This window comes from Bacillus rossius, chromosome 5 (genome assembly GCF_032445375.1).
Source record: "Bacillus rossius redtenbacheri isolate Brsri chromosome 5, Brsri_v3, whole genome shotgun sequence".
Taxonomy (NCBI): domain Eukaryota; kingdom Metazoa; phylum Arthropoda; class Insecta; order Phasmatodea; family Bacillidae; genus Bacillus; species Bacillus rossius.
In genome coordinates, this window is record NC_086333.1 from 66735836 (window position 1) to 66758286 (window position 22451).

Below are 22451 nucleotides of genomic sequence, written 5' to 3' on the forward strand. Positions count from 1 at the left end.
GTGACAAGGCATTTGACATAATGTTGACTTCAAAACAACAACCAATTCTACTATTGCTTACCTTCCCAAAAAACCGTCCTTTTCTGTAAGATATTCCAGTAGTGTTATCTGAAATTACATCTGGGATATATTGCTTATCTTCTTCCCTAGAACTCATGTTTACAGGTAAATATTTATAAAATTATCTGTAATACTTATGTACTAAATGCAAAAGACGTTACGAATAAAGAATCAGCTCAGATCCAAGACCGTTTTGAGCAACTTTTTGAATAACTACATCCAATGATACTAATAATAAAAAAGGTAGTACTCAACATAACTAAACTTTAGCGCTACAGTCGAATAACAAAATTTTAATTTATTATTTTATTAAGAATTGTAATAAGCATATTTTAAACGAAATTATATATATATATAATGTAATATAATATTAATTTATTGGACTTCTTGAAAAATTATTTGGAAAACCAAAGGCGACATCTTGGATTCATATTTGGGGGTGTGGTCACCCCATTGAGCGCATTCAGCATTTTTCTGTACTAGGTTATGCTGCTAGTGACTTTCTATTCACAAATGAGATGCATAATTGCCATAACCCGCAGTTATTTGTTAGAAATCTGGAGTTAACATGGTGCATTACTGAGAAAATTGAAGTTAAGAATTTTCCGGGGGGCAAGCAGGTCCCGGGCTAGCTCTGTGTCCAACCAAAATTGCTATTGTGAGTTGGCAACCTCAGCGTAGCCCACTAGGCTCGTTGGCTTGAATGTCAGTCAATAAGTTGGCTGTTGTACCTCTCCTTACAAAATATAGTATGCTGATTTCTACGTTAATGTAATGTGTGATAAATATAAATTATATATATTTTTTTAATAGGCAGAATGGTTAATGGCTTTTGCCCACAGCCAGCACTAGATGTATTTTCTTAGTCGATGCCTTTTTATTATCGTATCATCAATCAAATAACCGTACATAGAAGAACACCCATGCCTTACCCGGGACTCGAACACAGAACCCCTCGCACCATAAGCCAGTGTGCATCCAACTATACTATAGAGGTCTTCTAAATTATACAGTCGAATCAAAAAACATGTCTATATTACACATACATTGATGAGACACGCAATGTATGTAACGTGAGTTTCGCATCGAACATGAAAATGGCCCTTACCATTATACATTGACGCCAACCGCCGGTGCTCCCTCTGGTCCGCAAAGGTCGTTATGCCACAACAACACTTGCTCCTAAGTGCATCGAACACACCCGAGCGTGATGACCGCGGAGTGTGTGAAAGTGCGCCGCGACGAACACAAAAGTGACGTCAGCGCCCGGCTGGGTGTGGCAATGCGCCTAATTAATTGTATACTTATTTTGTCAAATTAAAACAACTAAATTAATAACAATTTAAAAGGGGATTCATGTAAGGGAAATTATGTCTGATTGTTTTATAAGCATATATTGTGTAACTTGTCTTTAAGTCCAAAACTGGCCGGGTCGGTTTTCCCGCGTTCCACGTGGTTAGGCGCGAGGCCGCAGGGCGGTCTCGCGCTGTTACCGTCGGGAGCTCGAAGGGGTCGGGTGCTCCGCGAACGTCGGGCCATCAACTTTCGCGCTTCATCTCCATATCAGCAATAGTGTAAGTCTTTTAAAATCCTTTAACTAGCTCGGCGCCGACCCCACCCTAGTCGCACGATATATCGTGCGACTCGTAACTTATTAATTTTTATCCCGACAGGGAGTTTTCTCATTTTTTACGTAATTCCATGTCCAGTTTAAGGACAGCGTATAGTGGTACGCAGTTTCGGCTTCACAGCCAGCTAATTGTTATTACCGTAGGCTCTTTGTAACGAGTGTTGTATGCTGCTGACTAACTTTCGCCTTTTAATTTTCACCATCTTAAATGTGTAATGTGTAACGTGTGATTTAACTGAATAACTTTCAATTTCAAGAGACTTTGACGTGTACGTCTCCAGCTGGCGTATCTACATAATTTTAGAGACGTTAATATTTCGTCGCAGGCTAGATTGCAAACAATCCTGAACATAGGGATTTCTCTTCGTGTTTCCGTGTCAGCCTAAGTCGTAGCAACATAAGTTCCGCGACTATCCGCCAAATCCTTCATAGGGACGTGTACTCACCGTTTCAGCTTGTCGATATTACTTTGCAACCTATCCTGGTCGCGCGCGTCGTTTACGTTCAGAGATACGCGTGTCACAGCGGTCCGACAACGGACGCGGCCAGTACCGGGACCAAGAAGTGTATCAATACTGAATAAAATGCAGTGTCCTGTAACTCGTTTACCAATCATTTACAAGGCGTCCTGGGTGGCCTGAACAGCCCAGGTAGGTTCCGAACCACGACACGCTCCTGCCTGCAGCCACGAGGCCGAACCCCCGTTAAAACCCCTGAGATCTTTTACAACGCTAATATTTAATTAAAAACTTAAACAGGCAGCGGGAGTGGCGTCAACATCCTACCGACAGTTTCGTTGGGTTTGTTGTACCGGCCAGCCAGAGCCATACCTATGTTTGAATTTAACTATGAAGTCGGGCTCAGTGATCCAGAACCATGAATTGAAATTAGATATTTAATTTTAGTGTTTAAAATTTTTTTTTGTGTGGAATAGGTGCAGTTATTAAATAGCGTTTCTCACTGGAGTCAACCAGTCACGTAGGCGTGAGCCTTCTTGGTGTAGTGGTTTGGCGTAGGTAGCTAAACTGATGCTGCTAGATTATCATCTACATGGGGCAGATCCAGGATTGACTTCTGGAGGAAGGGGAAGGAAGGGGAGGCATCGGAAGTCAGTACCTAGTATAATACAAATTTATTTCTGCATAAGTCGTATTATCTAGTGTACCTATATTTTAACCTTCTGGGGGGGGAGTCATGTGTCCTAAATCTGCCTATGATTATTTACATTTAAAAATGATCCAGGATAAAAGGAGAAAAAACTCATAAAAAAAAAGTTTTGATGAGAATTATATTATCAGAATAATGACTAAGAAATACAAACGTTTCCCCACTTAACAGAAATGTCTGCCCCTGGCTTTGGCCTGTGATAGACTGCCAGTAGGGGGTTTGCCCAAAGATGAGTGTCACCCGCATGCCAGATACATACACAAAAAAGTAAAAGTATTTACTTATGCTATCATTAGATTTTTTCGCTTAACAATATCTCTTTTATAAGCAGTGGCGGATGCAAGGTGGAAGGGATGGAGGCAGAGGTTGATAAATCACTCCCCTCCCCCTTTAAATTATCAGAGAAGACATTATGGTAGGTACTGTGTAAGAAGCCATGTTGCCTACGCTACTACTTTAGGCTCATATGCCAGTGTGTTAGTGTCGGTGTAATTAAGTTTTTTCAAATATACTAGTTCAAATTTAAAAAAAATAAAAATTTTATTTCAGAACTTTCCCCGTGGAAAAAAAAATCTGTATCCACATTTGCTTATAAAAACTAAGTATTATTTAAGCAAGACTTAAAAGTCCTGTGAAGCAGTGGCTAATATTTAAATTGTATTTAAGTTAAAAACATGAGTCAAATCGGAGACTGTCTCTCTGCTTATGTGGTATTCTTCGTCTGTAATTGGTTACATTTGTTATTGTATATTCTCGTGTTGTAACATGTTGCTCACTTACCATCATTGGGGCACAATTTCAATTAACACACAGGGCACTTTTGACTCGTTTGTGGGGCGGAGAGTGGGTGCGTTGTGCTAGTGGGACTGCTACTGACAGGATTGGGATCAGGCTTCTAAGCATCATAGGAGCTACAATGTCAAAATCTTTGATTATTTCACATTGATACTAAAACAATTTAATGTGATTACAATCAGGTGTAATTTGCCACACTATAGGTAGCATACTTTACACTAAAACCCATATATTTTTAAAAACTGTTTTATTTTAAATTACAAAAAGTGCAAAAAAGTATAACATAGCCTTGGAAATTATTTCTTAGACTGTAGTTTCTATGATCTTCGAATAAGTTTTGCAATAAGTTGTTTTTTTTTGCTGGTAATAGCATATATAAAAAAAAAGATTTAGTTAAACTATGGTTTCTCATGTCTTTATTTCTTATTTAACTACCTACTTGCATTCAATTTTTTAAACAAGATTAAGGCCATCTTGGTCAAGCAAGTCGTCTACTTGTAGCAATGAGTATTTTCCTGCTAACACCACAGGACGTATGAGTAAAATTGTGAGTGGTTATAGCATTGCATTAATGGTCTCATGCTAAAGAAGGGGCAGGAATGGAACAGGCCAGTCCAATGGGTAGGGTGATGGGAACAATCACTTCTCCCACCCCTACTTCCCTCAATACTCCACACAATTAAAATTAATGGGAGATAATTAAAAATTACTTTTTAAGACATCAGAAATGTGTCAAATCGCTTAAGGGGCTATTAGTTTACAAAATGTCAGACTGTCTGTTGAACTGGTTATCGCTTCGCTTCCCTTCCCTTCCCTTTCACAAGTCACCACCCTGAATATTTGAAGCTGGGTCCGCTGCTGGGTTGAAACAGACCATACAGCAACATTCACTTGGCCTTTCTCTACAACTCTCCCCAGATGGTTCTGTAGTGTAGCTGCTGTTTCCCTGCGATGAATCTTTCCACTGACTCATAGTTCTTGTGCAAACACCTCCGTCGAAACAGGCTCTGCTGGTCACCACTACTTGTATATTAGCAAAACTCTGTGTCATGAAGGGGGTTATTTGCCACCAAGTGTCGAAACATCCCCACAAGAACCATCAGTCTTTGAATCTTCTATTGTCACCATTGCTCTGAGGCCAGCTCAGTCCACGGCACTGACGAGGCGTGAAGTTTACAGGAGGGGAAGAAATGACACCAGTTATCCCAATAAGGAGGAGCCGACTGGGAAAATTCGGATTTCAAGGCACAAAATGATGCTATCTAAGCATATTTCATGATTATAACATTGGTAGAATTATTAACTTTGGAAGTGAAACTTCTTTGCTGAGGGGTTACAGTTTCAGAGTTTTACGAAAATTCCGATTGTTCGAGGGGAATAGATCTTGTAGATTCCTCCTCAGCCAAAGAGAGGAAGGTTATTAACAAAAGACAATGTTATCAAATTGTGAATGTTATTATAGTGTTAATGTAACTCAGTTACCCAAGCTAAAATTCCTAAGATTGTTGGATAGCAAATTTTCCTTGAACCTTTTGTATCTCATAAAGGAAAACTACTGAAGCTTTTTTTAATATACCAATCTTAAGAAGTGAGTTGCAATTTTTATTCGCGGATAGTGGCATGCACAAAAGTACTGTATCAGATCTTCAATTGTATTTGACAGTCTCTGTATATGACAGCATTTCAAAGCTCATCATGACAATACCAGCTACTAGTGCTTCAACTGAGAGACAGTTCTCAGCTTTAAAGTGAATTAAAGACCACTTGCAGAACAGCCAGGGCCAGGAAAAATTGGCTGCACTTGCACTGCCCAGAATCTAAAAAAAAATTCAATCTCTGCAGAAATACATCATAGACCATCTTTCAGTGATGATTAGATCGACATGTCCGCCACTAAAAATCGAAGAATTGAGCTGAAATATAAAATTTAAGGTAAAGAGTACATAATTTTGTGTTAGGTTCTTGTTTTACTTTCAAGTTCTTTACCATGAGCTGTCTGTTAATTATGTACCAGGTATTGGATTCTATTACACTCCTACTCAATATTTAGATAATGGTAAAGTCTTCTATTATCATAATTAAGTATTTCAGTAGCTTAGCCAGGAAGAATGGGGGTTATGGGTCAGAATCCTCTTGCAGAATTATTCTGCAGAAATAATTTATTTAAAAAAGAGTGAGTGTGTGTGTGTGTTTGTTTGTGTGTTTGTGTGTGTGTGGAGTCCACACACGACAGAAGTGAAAATTCTTGTTTATTAGGTATAAATAGGGATTTATTAGTATTTTTTAATGAACAAGAGATAACAATTAAGATGTAAGGTTATGAACTAAAATAAAAAAATTGAGTAGTAGTGGGGGAACCGGTCGAGGAGAGTGCGTCAGCGGCAACGCCACTCCAACACACGTGTTACAGGTTGAATGGTAAGATGGTATGGGTTACACAAAAATCATGGTTATTACCCATAGCTCGAAATTAGTTGACCCTCTGACCCCCACTCTTAAATCATCAAAATATTGTACTGTCAGAGGTTCTTTATATGTATGCTAAATTTCAACACATTCAGACGTCGAAAAGTGGGTAAAAATTGAACGGAAAGATTTTATTACATGGTCGAAACACACATACAAAACAGGTGAAGCTAATAAAAGCATGGTAATGAAATATTTTTATTGTTGTGCACTCAAGAGAACTGCTTCCACAGTTTTCATGGACACTTTGCCTCTGGTCCCAAAGTAACCAAACCCATGATCTAAGGGTCATTCTTTTTCCTTAGACAGTTGCCACCATACTAATGCAAAACTGCTACTCGATTGATAAATGTGTGAAATCAAATGAGGTAACATATTTTTGTCACATTTTTAAATTTTAACATACACAACAAAATGACTTTAGATAAAAGCGTGATGTTACTGATTGCTAAGTGTGTTTGGTACTTATGTTCTATCACTTATCAAAACTGCATAAAATCTGGTGGGAGGGTGATGGGGGGAGGTGTTTGTTGTTTATACTAAAAATACCTTACAAGATGCAACAAATGAGCTTGCTAGTTTTTAAAATACTTGTAATTGGCCCTCAATGTTTAAATGTTGGCCAAACATGACCTTCGCCGATTTTCTCACCAGCACTCTGCACACACATGTGGGATGTCGCCTGAGTCCTTATGCGGCAGTCCGCGAGGCTCCAGTAGTTTCTATAGTATCCCTTCAGTTTCATGACACAGGCTTGTTTCTCCATTTTCTTTCCACGAGTCACTACCTAAGTATTTGCTTTCCTCAGTTACATTCATGACGCACATCAACCCAGTACCCTCTTTTATCGCATAATCGTCGCACTCGCGTAATCATTGCAATAAACTCTCGCGTAAATGTTGCATAATGTTTTTGGTCCTGCTATTAGATTCCGAGTGCTTTGTGTGGGTATTTTTTCCGTATAAAACAATGTATTTTAAAATATAAATCTAATATTTATTCGGACATTACCTCTTACTTATAACGGAAATACGAAGTTGTCTGGCGTGTGAATCTTATTTTAAAGACTTTTTAAATGTTATAACCTTCATCTGTTCGTCTACGTCGCCGCGGTGTACCGCGTACAAAACTGTAGCCAACGCTCGTTGCAATCATTAATGTTTCGTTATGTTGCTTCCCGTATAGATTGCGGACACGTAGCGGAGTAACAATATCTCGCCGAGTGCATGCAACTCACGCTCTGTTTGGTTATGTTGCTTTCTGTATAGAGCGCGCAAATGTAACCCAATATTAATATCTCGCCGAGTGCATACAACGCGCGCTCTGTCAAGTGCCAAGGTAACTAAATCTGATGGCCCGCACTCTTTCATGGTGCGTACTACGATGGTTACGCGTTTGTTCAGGCTCACATTCGGATCACAGATATTGTTTTTCTTTTTAAAGTTGAAAAAAGGTTTTTGTTACATGACTTCTTATTAATTTTAATTGTTGGCGTGCTCTTTTATACTTCACTGTTTAAATAAACGTACTTTCCATGAATGGGTTATGTTTTTATGAGTAACATTATCTAACAAAAAAAATTTTTCCGCATAATCGTCGCACCCCTACTTTTCAAACTTGATTTTAGAATAAAATGTGCGACGATTATGCGAGAAAACACGGTATATTTTTTTTTAATTTCCAGCATGTATGGAACTGGCCTTATTTATCAGTAAACAAACAATATAAGCATAAGAATTACTAGGACGCTGAGAGCTTCTTGGGTCATACCGACAACAAGAAGGATTTGATTACCTTTAATATGTGGTCATCAACTAACTCATTGTCTTAAACATTTAAACATGCCCTTTTATAACAATATGTATATACATTTGTGTACGTATATTATGATTTAGTATCATTACTTTAAAATTGTAACTGACATATTTTACATTAAATAATATTAAAACCCTTCAATGCATATTAATGTGTTTAAAATGTGGTTTCGAAGCATTTTTTGTTAAATTGAATTTTTAAAAGTCAAAAGATTGTTTTAATTGAAGTACTACAGGAAAATTCTAATAAATGAAACAGAAATAACTATTGTATAAAAATAATTTTTGATTTAGTATAACATATAATGTATTCTAATACTTATATCAATAGTATATGAACTGCCTTGTATTTAACATTTCCAGTTTAGATTTTATAGGGATGTGCGAAAGTGACTTTATCCACACGAAATGAAAGTGAAAGAAAATTTATCAAGTTTCGCGAAAGTGAAACGAAAATGAATTTTTCTATGAGATAAATATATTCTTAACGAAAGTTAAGCGAAATTTTTTAATTAACAAAGAAAAAAAGTGCCCCAAAATTTGCTCTTCAGTAATAAATTCTATTACATAAATCATTTTGGTACCTTTTGATGTATATATAAATATTACTATTTAATATAATCAACATCCGCCCTAGACCACACAACACAGCCCCATGTCACTCGTAAATTTCAAGAATCAATCCAGATCTTTCAGCGCACAGACTATTTCCTTTACAGTCGTAATGTCGCAGTCTATGATAATATATTTATTCGTGCATGGTACTGATGAAAAAATACGTGAATACTGCGGAACGGCCGCCATCTTGCACCACTGTCACACATGGCCAGCTCAATAAGCTGTAAACCAGGCAAGGGACATGGTCAAAACAAAACATAACAAATGGTTGCTGCCAAGTGGTCATTACATGCAGTGACTTGTTTACCTTTTTGTCTAATTGGCTGTATATTATGAGGATTTTATATACCAGTCAGAGTATGTAAAATTTAAATAAAGCAGACGACAATGTTTTTGTTTGGCTGTGCGTGAATAAAAGTAGGTACGTTCTTTGTTTATGTGTACTAACAGTTCTGGAATGTATGTTTTACGAATATAGTACCTACACTACTGTTTGAAAGCAAATGAATCAGGTAATTTTTCAAATATTGCATGATTTTGTTTTGATACCTAGGCCTACGGTAATCACGGTTGAATTTTGTTTACTTTATCTGCCATGTTTGTTCAAATTATGATTTTACCGTATTTTCATTAACGTGAGTTTTTTTCATCACCACGTAAATTAATCTTAATGGAAATCTTTTTTCTAATTAATAATTTGCTTGTTATTACTAATAATGTAATAACATATGCAAATCATATAAAGACATTACAGTAGAATCTCAGTGCTAAGTACTTACAGGTACCTCAAGTTTTTGTACTTAGTACTGAAACATGCATACATATCTTTACAAAGAGAAAAAAATATATATAAAAAAATAGCTACAGGAGAGACGCAATGCCATATGTATTCGCAACTGCAACTTGCTTTTTTCCCCTTGTCTAGTTCTCTGAGTATATCCACTTTTTCCTTAAGCGTGAATTGCTTTCGTTTCTTTTTATCTCCAGGATCATTCATATTGTAGCACAAATACAATGCGGTGTCTAAATAACGTAACCTGAAAATAAACTCAACAATAACAATAAACAATCCCGGCACAGACATCAAACAGTATTTTTAGCGTAGCGTAACACTTTTGTCTAAATAATTAATACTTCTCTCAAACCTCCGTCTTTCGATGTATCGAATGGTGTTGTGTTGCTCACGTCGCATACTACGTACGGTATAATATATGGTTGTGCGCGCAACTGTTTGTTAACTTTGTTTTGAGAATTTAGAGGTTAGAAAATACGTTGCGGTGGTATTTGTGTATCTTTGTTCTACTACATTAATCATTTAGCTGGAAATTTATTTACCAGTTTAAGTAAATTTTGGTGTAGTAATGCCACGCTACTAGTATTTATACATTATAGTGAAAATATGATACTTTAAACTGAAACCGTGTTGCATGGCGAAGATATGATTTTTGGCGGGGACTTAAAAAAAAATCGTTAAGTGAAATATACTTTATAATAAGGTACGTTATTGTACCGGTATTCTACTGTACATTTTTATTAAATTACGATTTCTTTTTCAACTAGAACAAACGAACTTCGGTAAGCTATTGAACTTTCGTTTGGCTCGAAATATTTCGCTAAAAACGAACTTCGACAGATGAAATTCTTACCGAAATCGAAAATGAAAGTAGCAAAATTTCGATTTCGGTATCGGTATACCGAACATTCGCACAACCCTAAGATTTTATATAAACTTTGAAGTGCAATTCAAGTATTTCCTACACACTGGATTAAATACAATACATATGTTTATCCAACAGAAAAATGCATATTGACACAGCAAAATTGTGCTTGAAATTACATTAAATTTAAATCAAATGCAATATTTTGAAATTAAATTTATTTTCAGTTAAATTTTGGAAGATACATGTCATAAACACATTCAATGTGTATGGCTTGAAATTAAAAAAAATATAGTATTTATCCTGTTACAAAAAAACAAAGAGTCACAAAAAAGTCTATGACAGAGTCTCAAGAAATAAATCAAAAATGATATATCTTTCGGTATTATACCTTCAGTAAACAAGGATGTCGCTATCCTAGGTACAAACATAATCTAATAAGTCTTTACACATGTGATAAATACCTATGTATAGTGCATACTCTTCAACCACGTCATTCTACCCACATCCTTTATAAGAACTTGCTTTCACCTCTCGAGAAACGGTCGTTTAGCAGTTGTGCCTTCTTGAAAATCGACTTCTTCTGGGCTTCATCAAAACGATTAGCTTGCAAGTCAACATTACGATCAAAAGGCCTTCTCTCTTTTGGCTTTCCTTCATCATCAGTTTTCTGCAAAAAGAAGAATTATTAACAGTCTCTGTACAGTACTAAAACACCATCCGCATCTCAACGGGTGAAGCTGACCATTTTATTTCAAAGCAAAGTGAATATAAAAATATCTTGAAATTGGCATGAATTTCAAATTAAATTTTTTTCTTGTAACTTTATATAGATGCTAGTAAGAAATAAAAAATTTGCCATGACTACTATTAAGATTAAATTTGACATTAAGTGTAAACAACAAATTTTTAAACAACACTTTCTTTATTTCAGTACACACAGACCTATTATAAAAAAAAGACCACATACAAAATTTTTTTTACTCTTCTAAGCATTGAATTAGGAATTGTCGGGAAATGCTGCGCTGTGACATAGTTGAAGGAACTTTCCACCTCACAAATGCCATGTAGCAACACCCAAAACAATGCAAAAATGGAATTTGACTATGCCTGAAGATAATCAACACTATTTAATGAACCATCAACAGTAACTTTTTTCTTCTTCTGGTAACTTAAATAATATTTCAACATTCAATCAAAATTTCTTCAAGTGTTTATGTATGTGCAATCTAGACCAATTTGAATTAGTCAGAGGTCTTGTTTTTTTTATAGATTAATTAAGGTATTTTCTTAGTTATAAATTTTTTCACCAGATTTTTATCAAACATAATTTTTGAGCACTAAAACATCATGTATGTGATAATAATTACTAACACTTCTGTAACTTCAATATATGAAAAAATAAAAAAAATAAACAAACTGCAAGTAATGTATATATTGTAATAACTTTACTAGAAAATAGGTCTGTATAAATACTAATTATTTGATGCAAAGCGAATATCAAATCTAATGTTTAAAATATTTGCGAAGTCTAATAAAATTGCTAATATTGTTCTCGGTGAAGCTGTTTTACACTTATTTTATCAAATAAAGGGTTGAATTACAAAAAAAATTTTTATTTATTTAACATTTGTAATGTTTAAAATGATTAAGCAATTAATCAATTGGAGCCTATATAAAACATCATTCAATAAAAATTATACGACAACCGAGCATAATATTAATACATATGGGGATTCATAAAAGCAAACAGTGTGCCTTCTTTTGATTTTTTAAGTAACTAACTTTATTCAAGCAAAGCATATCCAAAAAAAATAATAACTAAATGTAAATATTTTCATGAACAAATCTTAGGCTTCCAAAGTTTTAACTTTGCAACACATGCAAAGTTTCACAAGCTTTGCATCACAACTAAAGCTTCAAATAAAATTCATAGCAAATCTCCTGGTAAAGTCAAATCAAATTTTAAAAATAGCTTCAAATGATTAGCTAAGTTGAAGCTTTACACAGGCCTTCTGGAAAAACCTTTAAATTACAGCAATGACAAGAAAATGAGGAGGGGAAAAAAAATGGATTAACATTCTGAAACATTACAAACATTAAGTAAGCAGTGAAATAAGTTGATGCATATATTATTTTAAGTTACTACTTAAGTTTGAACTAAAATTTGTTTATGCCCTAGTATGTGCCTTACACAGCATACAAGCATTTAATACTACTACTGCAAATTAGAACCCATGCATTTCTTCAGATATTAACTAGGTCACTTGTGATCTTCTAATAACAACATTTTTAATGAAAATTCAACAATTTGACATACTATTTTTTATAGCTTGAAAAATTATGTAAATTATGATGTGGCTTTAGTTATAAATACAATCTGTTAGTTACACATTACTAGTGATGGTTCGAATCCCATTTTTCTCGAATCAGAATCTCGAATCCGAATCTCGAATCCGAATCCCAAACAGTACCTCGAATCCACCCCTCAAATCCAAATCAGGTTCTCAAGGGTTAGTTATAAAATAATTTATAAGTTAAGAGAAAAAAATTAAACATTATGCAGAATTATTTAACCATTTAAATTTTTATTTAAAAAAACAAGGATTTTGACACGGTCTGGATCAAGACGATTCCGTTTTTGGCCACATATGTTTCCTGCAGTGCTGAACAAACGTTCAGAGAACACTGTCGCAGGTGGTGAACATAAATATTTTTTGGACAGTTTATGTAGCCTGGGTGAACACGCAGACTGAGTTTTCCAGTGTTCGAGAATGTTTATTTCTGGGTTAACTGTAGGATCACGTAAGAATCTGGTCACTTCATCAATTGCTGTAGAATCCGACTTGGTGGATTTAAGGCATTCAGGCATTATCTGTGAGTACAGTGATTCATGTATCCACGGAAATCGGAAAACGAAATTCAACATCCGACGGAACAATATTTTGTTGTTTACCAACTTGACATTTGTTTAAAGTCCCAAATGAAGGTAAACGCTTTCCTGAAATATTTAATGGAAACTGAAAGGCGCCATCTTGGCTTCAATGGTTTTAGGCCATAAGAAATATTGTCGAGCGTCTTTTAAAATTAAGCCTCACTAAAGCATAGTGATTAATATACCCAAAGTTAAAAGTGACGGGGTGTTTTCTCTAGTTTACCCATTAAAATTTTTTTATATTAATATTAGTTATTTTTTATGTTGCTCAAAATTATTGGCTAACAAATTCATTGGTTGGCCATCATGTAATTCTCAGAAAATACAAATTTAACGTTGGTAGTCTACACAAACCAAACTTGGTCTTAAAAAAATTCATAAATAGAATGTGTATCAGAATATTTAAAATTGAATTGCGATTAAAATAATAATTGTATAATGTATTAATTTTTGTCATTCATTATTTCATTGTTATTACTACATGTGCGACCGTAACTTGTGATGAAAGTCGGCATTATTGTTGTATTACTAAGTAACAGATTTCTCTGTAAAGATATTTTTAAAAAAAACAAGATTCATATTTAGTCTAGATCCTAATTGTGCTTTATTTTATTTTTTAGCATATTCTGAGAATACATATGTGATTTATGCCATATTTAATGCCAATATAGCGACAATTCATCCATGTTCATGAATATAAAGTAAGTTTTTCCAAATCAGTACATGCTTCATAATTTTTTTTATATAATAACGAATTAAAAGTACAATACAGTAGAACCTCGTTTATCCGTTATGCGCTAATTTGGAAATTGGATAATTCGGGACGATTTAAAAGAGAAGAAAAAAAAAGAAGTAAAAATTGTCAGCGCTTAAAATTAACGTCACGCGGGCCGGCGGCCGGCAAACACTACAAGCCATCGCGTGGGCCGCCAAACTCTGCAACGCTGTTTGTACCGACCCTTTGAGTCGCCCCCTTTCAGCTGTCACATTTGTCACTCTTTAAGCTTGAGGGGGATGTCCTGACTTCTGCTTCCCGCCTCCCTTTGTTTGTTTCCACCCGCCAACGCAGGGCTGGTGCCTGGCGCCTGGCAAGTGATGTGTCTGGCTGGCATTCGGCTGTCCGAGGGGGAGGGGGGGGTGCAAGGTCAGCAGAATCTCTCTTCAGCTGTTGTAAATGACCGTGAACTAATGGCTAGGCAGTGCTGTATTTTTTTAAGCCGAGACACTAATTCAAAGACAGCCGGCCCTTACCGTGAACGGCCTTAACCCAGCTGCACGCCGGTGTCAGAAGCTTGACAATACCTTCCGGGCTTTTAATCGCTAGTCCGTGAAATTCGGTAATCTGTGATTATCTCGGTCCTGACCATCACGTATTAACGAGGTTCTACTGTACCTCAATAGGATGTGTTCCAAGGAAAACGTAAACAGGCCAAGTAAATTGTAAGCATTTAAGTTTTTAAAGTACTACATTTACATTAATATTTTTCCTCGAATCCCGAATCTTTTCCCTCAAATTTCGAATCTTTCGAATACTAGAGATTCGGTGGGATTCGAGGATTCGACTGGCCCATCCCTACACATTACACAAAATAGTAAGTTAGCTTAAAGTAAAAGCAAATAAATAAATCTGTGATTTGTCATACAGTTGAGAAAATTTTTTAAATTACCTGTTTCTTCTTTTTCAATTCATCTTGATGTTTTTCTAAGAGTGACTTTTCTTTGTCTCTGCCTTTGCCATGTTTCTCTACCAGTTTTTCCATTTGTGTGTCACGAGCATTAATGGCTATTTTCTGCATCTCACTCACTGTTTCATCTTTCTGCAGTGACAAAGAAAAAAATTCACACTAAGAATTTTATCTATTCCTGCAAAACCCACTCTAATTTGAATCAAAATTAACATTATTACACAATAGATTAAGTATGGGGCTGAAAAGGAAACCATAGTAATATTAAATATTTAGATCCTTCAAAGTTTTGGTTTTTGAATTTCCAGAATAATACATAAACTATAGCAAAAATGTTTTTAGTAGAGAAAAAAATGGACTTGCCATTTTATCTTTTCTGCAATTTTAATATTTTCCCTAGCTAACATAAAATATTAATCCATATTTAATTATCAATTATAAGCAATCAAACTGTCAGGATATTAGTTTTAAAAAATAATTAAAAAACTTATGACATAATCAGGAAAGCATTATGGTCACAGAATGTTGGTAGTAGCAAATCAGTGAAGATAGTGACATTGTGTAAAAAAAATTCTTTGCTTTTTTTGTGTGTAAAAAGGGGGTGTGTAGTTTAATTCTAGTAACTTAGTATAGTATAAGTGGCAAACTTCCTGCAACGTTCAAAATCAAAACAATAAATTACATATATCAATTACATGCATAAATACATTACTAAACCATTCTGAAGTTAACAGCTCAGATGCAGTTGGAAATACATGTAGCTGGTTTTTGAAGCTATGACACTTGGTCATCCAATTCTTTGATCCTTAGATTCCTTAGGATCAAGAGTGTCTGGGATCATGGAACTGACTTTGACACCCCCTTAAGATAATGTAGGTTTGGCCTTACATATTTGACCCACCAGCATTAAAAAATATATATATTTTTTACCCGTGAAGGTTTTTTATTTATCTTGTCTTCTGGAGTGTCTGTCCACACGGATCGGTCCCCGGCTTCCTGGGCCTCCCTCCGCCGGAACTGCCTCGGCCCGAGACCGAACTCCTTGGCTCGGTCGGGCGGCAGCTCCAGCATCCAGGACTCCCGCTTCAGGCCGTCCTGCTCGCCGCCGTCCGCCTGGGAGCAGGGATGCCAACTATCACCCCGCCTCATCCCTCCAGGAACCACGCAGTGCTGTGAAGGCTACTTACGAAACTTCCTGCTCACAAATCTGCAATAACATTTCCCTCAATTTTCCACGACCAAAAGTCAAAATATTCATGACAAATGACAAGTGATTTTTACTGAACAAAATTACGAAAATGCAGCATCATCTGGAAAAAAAAAATTACAGTCTGGTTGATGGCAGAAAGGGGGAATGAAATTTTCCCATAAATTAACACCAATGGGGTATATTTTCATGACTTTCCCAGGATTTCAAGTAAATTCCCTGACTTTCCAGGATGTGGAAGCCCTGTGCTTGGCGAGCATGAACAACTTGAGGACGTTATTCTTTCAGTCGGCACCTTCGGGACCTCAAGCATGCTGGATCAAACCATTGTGCTGGACGATCAAACATCAATATAGTTTTAAGGCAATACAAAATGAAAAATTAATATACTGTAATTAAAAAAAATAGTTGTATTGAAATCAAGAAACACACATGCATAACTAACTAAAAAAGGTTCTTATATTATGGTCAATAAGAAAATCTGAAAAAAAAAAAAAAAAAAAAAAAAAAAATCCAAAACAAATGATACCAACGTGCCAACTGAAACAATGACAGATTTCTTGTTGTATTCTTGTTGTCTGAGATTTTGCTTATCCAAGGTTGAACTTGGTTAATCGAGCCACTACTTGTATAATAATCAACAAAAAGTGTCACTGCAATGGAATCCACCATTCCAGCAGTTGCCTGGGAAAGCACAGGTTTGAAACGCAACGCGACAGCCAGACCGGGACTGCCTCAGCAGGGCTCACCTGGCCGTCGAACTTCCTCTTGAGCGCCCGGGCCCGCCTCTCGAGCGCCTCGTGGGCGCGGCCGCCGCCCGAGGAAGGGGGCAAGGGCCCCACCACCTCCTCGTCGCTGCTGCTGGAGTCGTCGCCGCTGCTGCTGCCCCCGCCCCGCCTGAAGCCCTGCGGCAGCGCGGGGCCCAGCACCCGGTCCCTGGACCCGGCGACGAGCCCCGGGGGCAAGGCCGGGCCGTACAGGCCCGCGTCGCCCTCCTCGCTGTCTGAAACAACGCACTCACACCACACGCACACCACGGTCCCTACCTGGTAAACCAAACTGAGGACTTTCCTTAAGGACCTTTCCATAGAACATTCATACAAATTATTTACATCACATCAGAGAATCATTTTTGATATACTCATATACACGTTGCTATGTCTCTCTATCAAAAAAAAAATATTTTAAATATTAAACAATTTTTTTTTATCTTAATTTAAATTGAATATGTTTAAGGTTAATGACGCTACCATATTTAATTTTTTTTTTTGATCAGGTTCTGGATTATCATTACTGTTGTTATATAATTATGAAACTTTGTTCTTGTTTATCTGTTAGTTGCTTGCTGTGTTGTCTTGTGTATGTGTTATTATAGTATTGTCCTCAATGTTATTCATTTTGTTTCAGTAGGCATGTAACAAATTGATAAAATAAATTAATTAATTAATTAATACAACGAAAATGCAAATGTATTTATCCCTTGTTAGCAAAAACCAAGCAGTTAATAAATAAATAAATAAATATATATATATATATATATATATATATATATATATATATATATATATATATATATATAAATTTTTAAATTAAGTTCTATAATATTATTGAATATTTGTCTGTGTGTTTGTTCAAGTATCACACAAAAACCACTGGACCGATTTTGATGAAACCTTTCTGTGTGTAAAAGCTTATGTTTAGACTTAAAAACTGGTATATATTTTATTTCGCTACAGTGACGAGAGCTAGAGATATAACATTAATACTACTTTTTTTTACAACCAAGTGCAACCAATATAAGGTGAGCTCACATTTCTACCAAAATCCACTTCTAACAATACCACTGTGTACCACATACATAATCTAATTTATTTATTCTATCACAATCAATAACTATTTCAAGATACATGATATATTTTTTACTACATGATATGATAATTAAAGAATAAAATTACAGTGTGATTATTAGCATCTGGGGACATACACTAGTTTATATATAATAACTAATAAGCATACTCAAACAAAATGGGAAATAGCTCTCTATTCCCTAATGTACTGATTTTTATGTCAGAAAGCTAAAACCGTTAAGAGAATAATATAAAAAAAATAAACTAGTTTCTGAAAAATTGTTTAATCATTTTTTAATACTTATTTTACCAAAATAGACTCCCTCTGATAGACATCTGATGCATTACACAGTAAAATCATTAGTAATAAGCATGTCTAGAAAAGAACTATACTCAGAAAAATATAAATAATCTGAAATTTTTAATTGTTTGAAACATGTGCCATCATAAATTTAAACATGTGTTACTAATGGAAGACATTCAATTTCAAACAACCTAATATATATAATATTTTTCTCTAATCAATTTCAGTACAAAATTCATATCAATTATATTACATTCAACAATTTTAACATGATAAAACATTAAGTTTTTGTAATTTGAGTTAATTTTCGTAAAAGGGCTAATTGATTTTATGTTCATAGTTAAAATAGGTGCTAAATGGTGTATTAACTTGCATTTTGTTGTTGTATGATGTATTGAGATGTTTTGCGGGGTTATTTTAGTTTTATCACAATTCACCATATAATATTGCCCCTAATTATAACATGGTTTCCTGCACAATATACAGTTTTGACTGTTATCATTTCCATCAACACTATGTACCTAAACTGGTAGTCTGGAAAAATTTAAAAAAAAATTGTTTCATCAACCTTATAATAATACATTTTTAATTATTGATTATTATCAGACTAAAAACTATAGATATTTGATTCCGCTTCAAATTAATACACAGTTGTTTGTATCCCTTATGTTTACTAATTTGCGTAAATTCGGGTACAGATCAGTCAATCACTAACAGCACACAAATTTATGATTAAAATACATGCTGTTTTAAGACATCAAGATGCTCCATAGAAGGAAAAATTACTGATACTGTTTTGTCACAAAATGATAAAGAAATTCCTTGCAAGCTCCTTAAGGCTTGGTCTGACCTGCCATGTTGATAATATTTTTTTTTTTGTTTTTTCATCATTACTTACTTTAAGAACTATTTATAAAATTTAAACTTGATACCTCCCTTGCATTAGTCGCTCTGCCACAAATATTTCCAACAGACAGCGTAACATCATGGGTGCGAAAAGCGTGCAAGTCTTTGGAATTATTACTACTTGCTCCCCTTCACACTGACAAATTGTCTGCAATTATATTTGACAACAATGTTTATGTTTGAGGCATGATACCGTACGAGATATGGCTTTATATTGCTCTATGCAACAAAGATGGAAAGTAAACCTCACACCATGTTTTTAAGCAAGCTGTACAAATCACAGGCATCAGTTCGCCATGATGCCTAACTTGCTGGCGACTGACTTTTGCCGAGATACCAAGACGTTGCTGCGTACACCGTAGTTTTGAAAACATCGGGCCAGCTAAGCGGGGACCGTGACGGGGAACGCGGGAGCCGGGGAAGTTTACCTAGATCCGCATCGTTATCATTGGAGCTAGACCCGCCGCATTCGGTGGTCTCCGTCCTCTCGGAGCTGTTGCCGCTGCCGGACGACAGGTGGGGCGGCAGCGTGGGCCCGGGGACCCGCGACGCCGGGCTGTCGTCCCCCCGGTCCGCCTCGGCCCCTTGCTGGCGCAAGTGCAGGGGCAGAGCCGGGCCGATGAAGTCTCCCATGGCGCTCTGCGGCACGCCCAGTAAGCTCACCTTCACTCTCGTCACATTACCATCGTCACACATGCAGCTCTGTTCTGGTACACACATCACAGTTAGAGCCATTCATTACAAATACTTGCTTTAATACACTGCTTTTATTACTAAAATTAATTAATATTTATCATAATCATGTTGTTAGTAATGTGCATACTTACTGACACTCCTCCTCTGATTTTTTATAACTTTTATAGTTTTAGACTGCTTTCGACTTTTCCCCATGCTTCATCAACAGTATTTCTCCATAGTTTATGTTAGGTACTTCTTTGATTTTTTTATTTATGTTTTATAACTTTTATAGTTTTAGACTGCTTTCGACCTTTCCCCATGCTTCATCAACAGTGTTTCTCCATAGAGTTTATGTTACACCTACGTACCACGATACTACCCTTGTTACATTGAACTGATGTTCTGGTGTAATAATTTTTCGTTGCTCTTTACTTACGAAAGATTGTCGAGGTAATATTCTAAATGGGAATAAACAAAGTGTAAAAGCCTAAACACACAAACCCAAAACTTTATTTTTTTTGAGAGGAATTCCACAACATTCATTAAGTGTGGGGTCACTATTGATTAACTTCAATTCTTCTAACTATTTCTACACTCTTTTGTCTCACTGCAGAGTGGAATTCTTTCCCCTCCAATTCCGCCAATAGTAACTATGTATGTAAGCTATAATGCTGTAGTGTATCATGTGACTTGTCCACTGTCTTCGTGAAGTCGTCAGTAGAATATCAAAAAATGTATCGGATGCTTCAATAAAAGCAAAGAAAATAAAGGCATAGATAACATGTTTGTGTATGAGTTCACACTTAACTCTTACAGTGTTTTAGAGGACTCAAATTTTAAGTATTTAGTTGATTTTAATGCTATACCAGACTCAAATGCAGCAATAACTCCATGCATATATTCAGAAGAGAAAAACTAAAACCTGAAAATTAAGTAGGTCCACTGAGTATAAACCACATTACTACAATCAACTGTGTTACAGAGATTTGTACATCTTCAACACTTTTTTAGCACTGTATTTCACTGATTTCAATAACCCTGCTGTAAGAATGCCTTTCAAGCTCTGAGTTATGCTTGATGACCAAACTATGTCTCTGATGCAACTATCCAACATTTTACCACAGTCTGGATCAAATGCCATAGAATGGAGAGCATCTTCTGTGTCTTGTCTGTATTTCACACTACCCTTGTTCCACGCACGTACTACTGCCCTCTGGGGAGTCCTGGGTAGCTGGTTGAGATGGTAGTGTCGAGCAGTAGGACTGAAGTTCTGGTAACACATCTGATGGCCATCGTCCGAATGATGTACATCGACATAGTCGCTCATAGAATTTAGCACAGGCGCATAAAGATCCCAGAATGCCTTGATCTGAGGCAGGACTATATTCTCGATTTTGTTTTTGTCTTCGCCGAAAATCATGCGAAAGTCACCAAAATATGATATACCTGCAATGGTCTCATAAAATTTCTTTTCGGTGAAAGCATCGGGTAGTAGTAACAAGGCAGCATGGACAACACTATGTAAATTCTGCTGCAAGGCTGAGCGAAGTTCAGAATAACTAGCATTCCTGATAATTTCAACAGGTTTATGAAGCCTACCAGCTAAATATAAATCATTCCAATCCAAAAGATCTGTAACAAGAGCTGAATGTGATATGACTCCGTACTTAATTACAGCATTCTCTTTTTCTATCGGCACTAGTGTGTTGAAATAAACTTTAGCTCCCCAGTTTTCCTGGTATTTCGCGACGGCCTCGTGTCCGAACCAACCGAGTAACGAGTAGTGTTTGCGGTTCTTTGCAATATTTTCTCGATGCCACTCGCTTGGATTATCTACTGAAAAAATTATATCAATCACGTTTTTCGATTGGTCACTTGAACCTAACTGTTTGAACACGCCAGAACCGTAAGCAAAACAGAATGTAAATTTTTGGGGAAACAATTCAACTATTCTGCTATACAAACTTTGGACACCAGATAATCCCTTTGTTGATATCATTTTCGGTACAAATTTCCAAATTACGAAATGATAAAAGAAACATTCAACTGATAAACAAACAATATTTTACACTAAATATGGTTAGATATTTCACATAAAGGCAATACTTTTACAAACACACAACCACCATTATAAACATACATACCCGTGTAAAACATGTAAACAAGCAGAAGACCACCATAGAACTACACAGTTACAGTGAAAAGAATGAGTAAAATATCTTAGCCACACAAGAAAAACATTATAAATGGCAGCGGTGGTTGTTGAAGGAAGTCGTTTGCGTGTTATAAATGTGTAAATAACTAGACATTTTTAGCGATCCCATCACTTTTCAAGAAGCGGAACTTGTATTTATCTTCGTCGATAATCGGTATGGCAATATACGTTTGAAAATCTGGTAGTCTAATACACAATTTACCACATAAAATCCCAGAGGTGGGAAATGGATTACCCCAGGCTCCGAACTGTGATCTGTAATAGTAAGTGTTATAGACTTGTCTGACTTATTTAATGTGCGTGAAGTATATATTGGCACGTGTGCGGTGGTTTTCACGTTTTCAGTATCGTTAGGAAGATAAAGTTATTTGTTTGGAAGGTTAGGAGATCGATTGATATAAGAGTTCAGAAAAAATATGGTTAAAGTGTAGGGAATAGGAGTTAAACTAGATGGAAAGGAGATATG

At 36.0% G+C, this 22451-nt stretch overlaps 3 protein-coding genes across 4 annotated transcripts in view; all 3 read right to left on the reverse strand.

The window, feature by feature from the left end:
• Window positions 1-305, reverse strand: part of LOC134531930 (serine/threonine-protein kinase polo) — a 29895-nt gene extending 29590 nt beyond the window's left edge. The window contains exon 1 of the mRNA XM_063367981.1: window positions 62-305. Within this exon, the coding sequence (XP_063224051.1) occupies window positions 62-157 (96 nt within the window). The 5' untranslated portion in view covers window positions 158-305. The remainder of the gene's footprint in view (window positions 1-61) is intronic.
• Window positions 306-10414: 10109 nt separating this feature from the next.
• Window positions 10415-22007, reverse strand: LOC134531940 (GPALPP motifs-containing protein 1). Of its 2 annotated transcripts, none has more exons than XM_063367998.1 (6): window positions 21915-22007; window positions 19521-19731; window positions 16785-17038; window positions 15759-15941; window positions 14811-14960; window positions 10415-10878 (listed from the first exon to the last, which is right to left on the reverse strand). In XM_063367998.1, the coding sequence occupies exons 1-6, from the start codon at window positions 21948-21950 to the stop codon at window positions 10720-10722; spliced, it is 993 nt and encodes a 330-aa protein (XP_063224068.1). In that variant the 5' UTR covers window positions 21951-22007; the 3' UTR covers window positions 10415-10719. The 2 variants fall into 2 exon arrangements, with proteins under 2 accessions (XP_063224068.1, XP_063224070.1); XM_063368000.1 differs by lacking the exon at window positions 21915-22007 and adding an exon at window positions 19920-20657.
• Window positions 20747-21769, reverse strand: LOC134531939 (phosphatidate cytidylyltransferase, mitochondrial). The gene has a single exon (XM_063367997.1). It carries the CDS (start codon window positions 21767-21769, stop codon window positions 20747-20749), a length of 1023 nt encoding a protein of 340 aa, XP_063224067.1.
• Window positions 22008-22451: the final 444 nt, after the last annotated feature.

Excerpts from the sequence above, each read along its gene's own strand:
- LOC134531939 (XM_063367997.1), bottom strand. The coding sequence starts at position 21,769 with ATGATATCAACAAAGGGATTATCTGGTGTCCAAAGTTTGTATAGCAGA.
- LOC134531940 (XM_063367998.1), bottom strand. The coding sequence starts at position 21,950 with ATGGTGGTCTTCTGCTTGTTTACATGTTTTACACGG. Across the intron at positions 15,942-16,784 it reads AGAGGAAGTTCGACGGCCAG|GCGGACGGCGGCGAGCAGGA; the intron begins GTGAGCCCTGCT and ends CCCTGCTCCCAG. Across the intron at positions 14,961-15,758 it reads TAAATAAAAAACCTTCACGG|AAAGATGAAACAGTGAGTGA; the intron begins GTAAAAAATATA and ends TTGTCACTGCAG.